Below are 10,818 nucleotides of genomic sequence, written 5' to 3'. Positions count from 1 at the left end.
TTGAGCCATCAGCGGCTCGATTGATATGAAACTATCCAACCGTGTATTCCCAGCATCAGACCCTCGATCCCGCAACCCCCCCCCCCCCCCCACCCTGGTGGTGCCTAACCGTGAGACCCCTCAAAATTATAATTCTCAAAACAAATGTAAACATGATTAAGTAAAAAGTAGAATTACATTTAAAAATGATGTAGTTGTGTATAAGGGAGACACAGACTGGCACCAGATGTGGGTGGGTGGGTACTGGGTTCACCGGATTGCGTACTCCATAATCAACGTGCTCTCCAGAGCATACACTTGAGCAATTGACAATGAAGAGAAAATGGAGGCACAGTTCAACTGTGCCTCCATTTTCTCTTCATTGTCAATCAAACATTTAAAAATGATAATTAACAAAATTATAATGATTAAAATGCATGTAAAAATAATAAATAAGAAAAATATGGAAAAAAAATAAAAATAAATTATAATTGCCAAAATGGTAATTGTCAAATGAATTTCATAACAATATTTTTCAAACCACTAATTCTGAAAACAAAACATTTCAGTTTGATGGGCGTGGCCCCTGGCGCCCAAATCGTCCAGTTTTGCGCCCAATAGCCGATATTTAACATTAGAGTGAATGGCGGTGCCCGATTTTTCCACTTCTCACATGCGCCCAATTTTCCTGCCTCCCCGCTGTGATTACAACCATATTATATTGGAAACTCTTATTCCTGTGTGTGGTTGTCTCCGTTAGTTAGTGCACTGCTTCTCACGCTTAAAGGATAGCTGTAGCAAGAGGTATGTGGAGGCTGCCATATTTATTTCATTTTAAACAATACCAGTTGCCTGGCAGTCCTGCTGGTCTATTTGGCTGCAGTAGTGTGTCTGCATAACACCAGAAATACGCATGCAGCTAATCCAATCAGATCTGACAATAATGTCAGAAACACCTGATCTGCTGCATGCTTGCTTCAGGGTCTATGGCTAATGTATTACAGGCAGAGGATCAGCAGGCTAGCCAGGCAACTAGTATTGCTCTCGCTACAGTTGCATCAGTTTTTGTTGAACTTGACCCTGTTTTGTGGAGAAGACGGTAATCGCATAAAAAGACTCTCCATGTCTCTCCTGCAAGTGGAGAAAATGACACATACTTTACACCTCCACTTATCAGTCCTCATTAAGATAAATGACCCTCTCATTCCATGCCCTGGCACGCCCTAATAAGGTGCGCCATACCCCGTCACTTAACCCTTTCCTGCTCCTGACACGGGGAAATGGATTTGGTGCACTTAAAAGTCAAACATGAAAATTAAAGCAGGCTGCATAATGAAATAATAATAATATACTTTTAATTACATTAAAATAAAGTTGTGTGCAGCACAGAAACATGTTTATAGAATCATTTGAATGTCTGATATCTTTTTTACGAGTATGTATTTATGATGCACAATTTGCTGCATACCTTGACTTTGTCTCTGTGAATTGCCATTGCTTAAAAGACAACTGAAGTGAAGTCACATATGGATGCTGCCATATTTATTTCCTTTTAAGCAATACCAGTAGCCTGGCATCCTGCTGATCCTCTGCCTCTAATACTTTTAGCCATCGACCCTGAACAAGCATGCAGCAGATCAGGTGATTCTGAGATAATTGTCAGATCTGACAAATTAGCTGCAGTGGTGTTGTTTAGACAATACTGCAGCCAAATAGATCAGCAGGATAGCCAGGCAACTGGTATACACATCCAATCTTAACTGCAGTGACATAGCTAAGCAGTTGTGGGCCCCAATGCAAGTTTTACAATGGGGCCCCCCAAGAACTCTATACATAGCAATTGATACAGCGCACTAAAACCTGCCAATGGCAACTACAGTAACAGAGGTGCAAGAAGGGGATGGGGAACAGTTTGTTAAGGATTACCACTATTCAAAGTATCTATAGAAGTGATTATTATGAGCACAGGACCAATAGAGAGCTACTGCATTTGAGGGAGGGCCCCGATGCGGTCGCAACCTCTGCAACCCTTATTGCTACGCCCCTGCTTAACTGTTAAATTTGACAATTTACATGTAGTATGAGGGTCAACAGATTTGAATACTGTGAACAGATTGTTAAAAACCAATAAAGTTCCCTTGCGCAATGGGAATTGTATTGGTTTTGAACTTGCATGCTTTGCTGAGTGTTGGGATTGACTCAGTTTCCCTTTGGCTGCATCACGCTGTTTCACTGATACCATCACTTGTTATCAAGGGGGGTATAGTATAGGGGAGTGATTGGAAAGGTTGCAAAGCAGATTGTATGGCTAACCACATATAATAGGAGTTTTTCTTTCATTATAGTTCACAGTAGTTCATCTCAACTCCTCAGGTAAGCATACTCTCCTACCTAGGACACATCGCCCACTGACCTCCATTTCTACCACTACACACACAGCTTCCCTTTACCTACTGGCCTATCCCTTAAAGCTTTAGAAGGGCTCTCTCCCCCTTTAGTCTCACATTGCTGTGTAATGGGTGTACATACCGTACCTCCCACACCTGTAAAAATATGTAGTTGATTTGTTCACTGCATCAGCTGTAATCCGCTCTTGTCTTTATGTTAACTGTTGTATTGTTTATTTTGTATTGTTATGCCCTGTATGCTGTTGTACAGCGCCACGGAAGATGTTGGCACGATATACATGAATAATAATAGTAACATTTGTATTGTTTGTGCCATTTGTACCACACTTAGCAGGTTGTATTGTAGTTGCTGTGTAATGTGTGCGCATACAGTACCTCCCACCCCTGTGTAAAAATCTGTAGTTGATTTGTTCACTGCATCAGCGGTAATCCACCCTTGTCTTGTATTAACTGTTGTATTGTAATACCATGTATGCTGTTGTACAGCGCCACGGAAGATGTTGGTGCTATATAAATCAATAATAATAATAATAATAATAGTTAACTGTAACTATAACTGGTTTCACCAGATTAAGCGTTCCCTCACAACAAGCTCGTATACAACACTTCCATACACAAGATTAACAATTTATTCTCTTCAGAAATCTATCTGTCATTGCAAAATACAGTGCGTTTGGGACTCATAGATTTTCTGACTGCAACTGACATATATTTATATATCTATTTATACCTTGATGTTTTTGAAAGCAAAACATTGGTGGCTATTTTGTGTTATTATATCACTTGTCAAAGTTCACGTTTACTTGGCCTGACTTCAGAGAGACAGTACTATGGAGCCAGGCTAAGACCACTGAATAATATAATAAATATGTGTAGAGCACGGAGGGGGGGGCGGATGTGTGCAGTCTGCTGCTGCAGCGCACGGGGGGTGCGGGGGAAGGCGGAGGCCTACTGCTGCAGCGCACGGAGGGGTAACGGATGTGGGGAGCCTGCTGCTGCAGCTCACGGAGTGTCAACGGATGTGGGGAGCCTGCTGCTGCAGCTCACGGAGGGGTAACGGATGTGGGGAGCCTGCTGCTGCAGCTCACGGAGGGGTAACGGATGTGGGGAGCCTGCTGCTGCAGCTCACGGAGGGGTAACGGATGTGGGGAGCCTGCTGCTGCAGCTCACGGAGGGGTAACGGATGTGGGGAGCCTGCTGCTGCAGCTCACGGAGGGGTAACGGATGTGGGGAGCCTGCTGCTGCAGCTCACGGAGGGGTAACGGATGTGGGGAGCCTGCTGCTGCAGCTCACGGAGGGGTAACGGATGTGGGGAGCCTGCTGCTGCAGCTCACGGAGGGGTAACAGATGTGGGGAGCCTGCTGCTGCAGCTCACGGAGGGGTAACGGATGTTTGGAGCCTGCTGCTGCAGCTCACGGAGGGGTAATGGATGTGGGGAGCCTGCTGCTGCAGCTCACGGAGGGGTAACGGATGTGGGGAGCCTGCTGCTGCAGCTCACAGAGGGGTAACGGATGTGGGGAGCCTGCTTCTGCAGCTCACAGAGGGGGAACGGATGTGGGGAGTCTGCTGCTGCCGCAGCTCACTGAGGGGGAACGGATGTGGGGAGCTTGCTGCTGCAGCTCACGGAGGGGTAACGGATGTGGGGAGCCTGCTGCTGCAGCTCACAGAGGGGTAACGGATGTGGGGAGCCTGCTTCTGCAGCTCACAGAGGGGGAACGGATGTGGGGAGCCTGCTGCTGCAGCTCACAGCTCAGTGCACGGAGGGGGATGGATGTGGGGAGCCTGCTGCTGCAGCACCCGGAGGGGGGATGGATGTGGGGAGCCTCCTGCTGCAGCACACAGAGGGGGGATAGATGTGGGGAGCCTGCTGCTGCAGTTCACGGAGGGGGGATGGATGTGGGGAGCCTGCTGCTGCAGTGTACGAAGAGGGGAGCCTTCTGCTGCATCGCACAGAGGGGGGGAGGATGTGGGGACCCTGCTGTTGCAAAGCACGGAGGGGGTGTATGTGGGGAGCCTGCTGTTGCAATGCACGCAGGGGGTGGATGTGGGAGCCTTCTGCTGCAGCTCACAGAGGGGTAACGGATGTGGGGAGCCTGCTTCTGCAGCTCACAGAGGGGGAACGGATGTGGGGAGCCTGCTGCTGCAGCTCACAGCTCAGTGCACGGAGGGGGATGGATGTGGGGAGCCTGCTGCTGCAGCACCCGGAGGGGGGATGGATGTGGGGAGCCTCCTGCTGCAGCACACAGAGGGGGGATAGATGTGGGGAGCCTGCTGCTGCAGTTCACGGAGGGGGGATGGATGTGGGGAGCCTGCTGCTGCAGTGTACGAAGAGGGGAGCCTTCTGCTGCATCGCACAGAGGGGGGGAGGATGTGGGGACCCTGCTGTTGCAAAGCACGGAGGGGGTGTATGTGGGGAGCCTGCTGTTGCAATGCACGCAGGGGGTGGATGTGGGAGCCTTCTGCTGCTGTGCACAGTGGGGGGACAGTTGTAGGGAGCCTGCTGCTGCAGTCCACAGAGGGGGGCGGATGTGGGGAGCCTGCTGCTGCTCCTGCAGTATCATTGTAGACGGTCCACTTCATAATGTCTGTTTTTTGGCTAATGGTTTCATTACAGTTACATGATGCCTGTCAGGGGTGATGGAGTCTATGATGGTGCTTCTTGAATGCCAGCGGCGCCCATCAGTAATGAATGGTCACTAGTGATACACTGGGGTGTCCCTCTGATGAGCAATGTTCGGTGTCACATGTTGTGAGGGGTCAGGCTCAGCACAGAGAAGGCCGCCCGGTGTTTCCGCAGTAACAGGCGGATTTTCTCATCATCGGAGTCCGGATCAAGAGGTTTGCTGTATTCATCATCTTCATTCTCTGAGGGAGTCAGCTCTCCGGGGGCCCTGGAAGTGAGGGTGGACTGGCCGCTGGGGTCCGTAATGCTCTTCTTACGCCACTTAGTGCGTCGGTTCTGGAACCAGACCTGGAGGTGTACAGCAATAGATTTTAGGGAGTCATTCTAGATGTGGTATCATCATTCTACAGTATCAGTATTCTCAGCACCAACTAGTATCAAGAGCCAGATGTCTGTACAGGTGAAACTCAAAAACATTGAATATCTGGCAAAAGTCCATTTATTTCAGTAATTCCAGTGACGTAGCAATAGGGGGTGCAGAGGTAGCAACCGCATCGGGGCCCGAAGGGTCCACCCTCTATCACAGTATTAGCTCTATATTGGTCCTGTGCTGGTAATAATCACTTCTATAGATACTTTGAATAGTAGTTATCATTAATACATTGTTCCCCATCCCCTTCTTGCACCTCTGACACTGTGGTTGTCCTTGGCAGGATTTGGGCCCCATAGCTACTTAGCTATGCCACTCAGTAATTCAACTTAAAAGGTGAAATTAAATTGACTCATTTTATGCAAAGCAAGTTATTTCAAGCCTTTATTTGTTAATGTTGATGATTATGGCTTACAGATTACGAGGACCCCAAAATCAAAATCTTAGACCATTAGAATATTGTGAAAATGTTCCATATTCTAGGCTCAAAGTGTCAGACTCTAATCAGCTAATTCATCCAAATCGCCTGCATATATTAGTTTCAACTTTTAAGTTGAATGTATGATAGTAGTAAAAATGTTTCTGTACCGTGTTAGCCAAACAATATATGTAGGTAGAAAAAAACAAAGTCTTGTAAAAGTAACACCTTTTAATGGCTAACTGATAAAGTTAAATGATGCAAGCTTTCTGGGATCTAGTCCCCTTCTTCAGGCATATTTCTAGATGTTAGCTGTAGTAAAACAGCTTCCCTGCATCAGTGTTTTACTACAGCTAACATCTAGAAATATGCCTGAAGAAGGGGACTAGATCCCAGAAAGCTTGCATCATTTAACTTTATCAGTTAGCCATTAAAAGGTATTACTTTTACAAGACTTTGGTTTTTTCTAAGTTGAATGTATGAAATAAATGGACTTTTGCATGATATTTTAATTTTTGGAGATTTACCTGTAGGGTTGGGAACATCTATCTATCTATCTATCTATCTATCTATCTATCTATCTATCTATCTATCCATTCATTTATCCATCCATCCATCCATTCATCTATCTAATTTCTAGCCACGTCTGTATTTTTATATATCTATCTCTTCATTAGTTGTCCAGAATTCTCTATTAGATGTCCAATATTTAAAGGACTAATCTATTTAAAGATGCCGGCCATCTGACAGGTTTTGCACTGGCCATCTCCTCATGGGTGACTAATGATTTTCTGTATTTTCAAAAGCACTTAGTGAATGGTAGTTGCTCAGTCCAACTGCCGAAATAGTATGCAAATTAGTGGGGAAGCTTGCCAACATCTTTTTATAGATTCTTTCCAGGGATTTGTAAAGAATAAAGGAGATACTGAAAATCCCCCATGAAGAGGTGGAGCAGTCCAAATTTCTCCGATCTCGTAAATTTGTACTGCCTACTGTAAGGAACAGCAAAATAGGAGAAAAGTAATTTAAACAGCATTTTATTCTGGGAGAAATGTACATCTTATAATGTGTACACGTGTATGTTAAATTTTCTTTGTGTGTGTGTGATAGTGGTCATTTTACTATCTTCCTACCTTCTCTTCAGGTGTATGTAGCCAGCCCATAATGTCCCTATTACTAATGACATCCATTAGACAGAGCCGGTCTGGCTTGTATGACAGTGTACATTCTGCTGATGCACATGGAGTGAATACAGTGAGAATACTGTAGAGTGTTTTCTGCCATCCTGCACAGTAGGACCAGTAGCACCTACCTTGACTTGGGATTCGCTCATGCCCAGGCTGAAGGCCAGTCGTGCCCTTTCTGGTCCTGCAAGATACTTTGTCTGTTCGAAGGTTTTCTCCAGGGCGAATATTTGGTGTCCCGTAAATGTGGGGCGGGTGTGCTTCTTCCTTGCAGACACATCTATGTTCCCAGCGGCTACTAACAGAAGCCAATGACATAGAAAGAATACGGTGACTAAAGATAGAGTTTTCAGAACTGGACAATATAACGTGTGTAAAATGACTCCCTAACCCAGTAACTAAGTACAGTAGAGACCCGATTATCCAGAACTCAACTAACCAGCAGTCTCAACCATCCAGCACAATCACCAGCAGTACTCACAGTGGTGAAGACCAACTTCTTTGGCTGTTTGTGAGCTCTGCTGTGCTTAGACTGGGTTTGGATGGCTTCACCAAGGTTAGTATACTTTTATTTACTGTAACATTTTATACAGAGGTCATGGTATGTATTATGATTTAGTCAACCTCTTCTGCAGCGCTGTACAGACTACATAGTCAAGTCACTAACTGTCCCTCAGAGTGGCTCACAATCTAATCCCTACCATAGTCATATGTCCATTGTAGTCTAGGGTCAGTTTAGGGGAAGCCAATTAACTTATCTGTGTGTTTTTGGGATGTTGAAGGAAACCAGAGTGGCCTGAGGAAACCCATGCATATGGTATGTATATAGAGTGGAGTAGACTCATCTATTAGCTATGTCTATTTTTAACATTGGGTCTCAAGCAACCAGAATGCACACTTATCTGGTATTAGCCGGTCCCCATCAATGCCGGATAACCGAGACTCTACTGTACTTAAACATCTTATGGAAAGTAAATTTCCTAATCCTATTTCTTCCTTAGTAAGTTGTCGAGGATGACGTTTGCTTATTTATTGAGTTAATTTTTTATTTTGGTTCAGTCTTTGAATAGTCATCGTTCAATTGATCTGTGCCAGGCAGTGTGTGAGAAGTAATGAGAATAAAGCATGCCGCGGTGATTGCGTGTAAGTTGAGGTTCTGAAACTCATAGATCTCTCGTAGAGGCTTCCGCTGGGTTTTCTGTTTATTGAAGTCATGACTGTTGATGGCAATAGTTAAAGTAAGTTCTCATTAGAGAGAATGATTTGTACTTCTTGCTTCACATTACTCTCTTTCATCATAAATGTCAAATACATCTACAGCGATTCAGTGAATGTTTCTCAGTGTTTCCATATTCTGTGCCCCTTACCAAAGAAACTTTTCATAAAAGTGCTCCCTAAATATGTGCTGGAATTGAGTCTGTAAATGTATCAAGCAAGGATAATGCTGCATAACGTAACGCCAGACCGATTTATTGCTGTGTGTGCTGAAGAGTAGAAAATGTCTACAAAATTTCTAAAGGTTTGTGCTGTACAATCTTAATCTGAAATTCTCTATCATAATTAGCAGAAGAAGATCTATTCAGATATGGGTAAATTATTTTTAAGAGTTTCTCCTGGTGAACATAAGTGGTCATGGGGAACATCCTCCACCAGGAGAAAAGAAACTCTTAAAAATAATTTACCCATATCTAAATAGATGTACAGGTAAAACTCAAAAAATTAGAAAACTGTGCAATAGTCTATTTATTTCAGTAATTCAACTTAAAAGGTGAAACTAATATATGAAATAGGAACCCTTTGCGGGTGTTTTGGATGAATTAGCTGATTAGAGTCTGACACTTTTAGCCTTTCTTCCACATTTTACAATATTTAATGGTCTGAGATGATGATTTTGGGGTTCTCATAAGCTGTAAGCCATAATCATCAAAATCATAACAAATAAAGGCTTGAAATATTTCACTTTGCATGTAATGACTCTATTTCATGTATTAGTTTCAACCTTTTAAGTTGAATTGCTGAAATAAATGGACTTTCCCCACAATATTCTAATTTTTTGAGTTTCACCTCTAAATGAGAAGCCTTCACAATAATATTGGACATACGTCTTTTTAAAATTCTTTGCAGTTCAGGTTGTATAACACTTTTTGAGACGTGCCTACGCTCTATAAATAAGTAGAAATAAATAAGTAGAAATACTTTAGTATATCACTCACCATTACTAAGTGTCCTGTTTGCTGTTCTCCAATCCTGTCCAATTTCAGTCCAAGCCGTCTGGCCTTGGGTGCCGTATGGACTTCCATTTTTGGCCATGATGCCTCCTTGTTCAGCACAGCAGCCTCCTGTGGCTGCAGCTCTTCCATAGCTTGGCATAGTAGGATAGGCTGGCAGTACCCCACCATGTGGACCGGGCAGTGGTCTGCCAAGGATGTCCGATATGCCATGCGGTGTTCCTGCAGGAAGATGACAGCTCAGCATAGAGCTGCTAAGCTTGTGGAAGGTGGTGTGGGTAGGGAACTGGCAGCCGGGGCTTTTAATGTCAGTGTAGGCAGGAAGCATAAAGGATCCAGGATGGTGAGTCTCCATAGCTGATGAGATTTAAATTATTACTCCTCTTAAGGTAGCACCAGCAGTGGAGCCGGGAAAACTCCAAGATGGGTCAAACCCATGAAAAAGTCCTGGAACCTTTGTTTAGTCTTGTTCAAGCTTTGATGATGAGCAGTAGAATGGGTAAAGCAGAGAGAGAGGTGGGACATACAAGTGAATACAAATAGTTTGAAGGCTTACACTAAAAGTGTTATTAACCCAAAGTGACTTTTCTCCTCTGACGTGCCTCTCCTTGCTTCGTGCCTCTTCTCCGGTCTACTTTGTCGTTATTTTTCCATATCTCCACTTTTCTTCTGCTTCTCTAGTTTCTCCTCTTTGTCACCCTCCTTGCACCCGCTGTCTTCTCTTTATTCTCCTTTGGTTCTCTCTCACCTTTTCTTCCCTCCCTGCCCACTCTTCCTCACTATCTCTCACTCCGTCACTGTCTCTCTCAAACTCTCATTTCTCACCAGGCTCGCTCCTTCAGTGTCTCTCTCTCCAGCTCCCTCTTTTTCTTCTTCTCTCCGTCTTCGTCTCTCCCTCTATTTTCCTCCACTCCATCTCACTCGTTCTGCAATCATCATTTCCTTTGTTCACTTTGCTTTCTTCGATTTCCCTTCCTATATTCCCCTAAGCTCTCGCTCTCCTCCACCACCACCACTAGCTTTTGGTTCCTATTATAAAACTTGTCTGCTAGTGCGTTTAGCCATCCAAGTTCACCTTCCTCCTCTTTTTGCTTTGTAGAGAACCTTATCTGGGAGTGCTCAGCTGTCCCTAATGTCTGGTCTACCTATAGATCCCCTCCTATCCAGTCTTAGTAACTTTCAGTCTTCCTGAGCACTCCTGCCCAGAAAATGATAAGGACACCATGCTGGTAAACCTACACCTACTTTGGCTCACCTCCTCCCTCACCCAGGCAGCTTAGTCATTGGCCAAAGGATGATGGTTGACGGCCAACGATTGGCCGCTCCCCACAGTCTTCGCACCCAGATAGACGTCCCTAGATAAATTGAAGTTTAAGATAGGGATTTAATGAGTTTGATTTTTCCACAGAGATGTTTGTCCACAAACTGACGTTGCCTATCCCCTCTGCTACAATGGGATTTATGGCAAGCTAATAGATTGCAGTACACAGTCTTACAACATATTTCAAGCGTCTGTCAGTTCAGATTAAAATTTCTGTATTTGTTTTT

At 44.5% G+C, this 10,818-nt stretch overlaps 1 protein-coding gene across 1 annotated transcript; it reads right to left on the bottom strand.

Moving 5' to 3' along the window:
* Positions 1-4,804: 4,804 nt before the first annotated feature.
* On the bottom strand, positions 4,805-9,625 carry NKX6-3 (NK6 homeobox 3). Its single transcript, XM_068272288.1, has 3 exons — positions 9,256-9,625; positions 7,171-7,340; positions 4,805-5,358 (listed from the first exon to the last, which is right to left on the bottom strand). The coding sequence occupies exons 1-3, from the start codon at positions 9,623-9,625 to the stop codon at positions 5,128-5,130; spliced, it is 771 nt and encodes a 256-aa protein (XP_068128389.1). The 3' UTR covers positions 4,805-5,127.
* Between the last annotated feature and the right edge of the window lie 1,193 nt (positions 9,626-10,818).

Source organism: Hyperolius riggenbachi, chromosome 3 (genome assembly GCF_040937935.1).
Source record: "Hyperolius riggenbachi isolate aHypRig1 chromosome 3, aHypRig1.pri, whole genome shotgun sequence".
NCBI classification, from domain to species: domain Eukaryota; kingdom Metazoa; phylum Chordata; class Amphibia; order Anura; family Hyperoliidae; genus Hyperolius; species Hyperolius riggenbachi.
The sequence above is the reverse complement of the archived record's forward strand: the minus strand, read 5'-3'. Positions and strand labels throughout refer to the sequence as shown.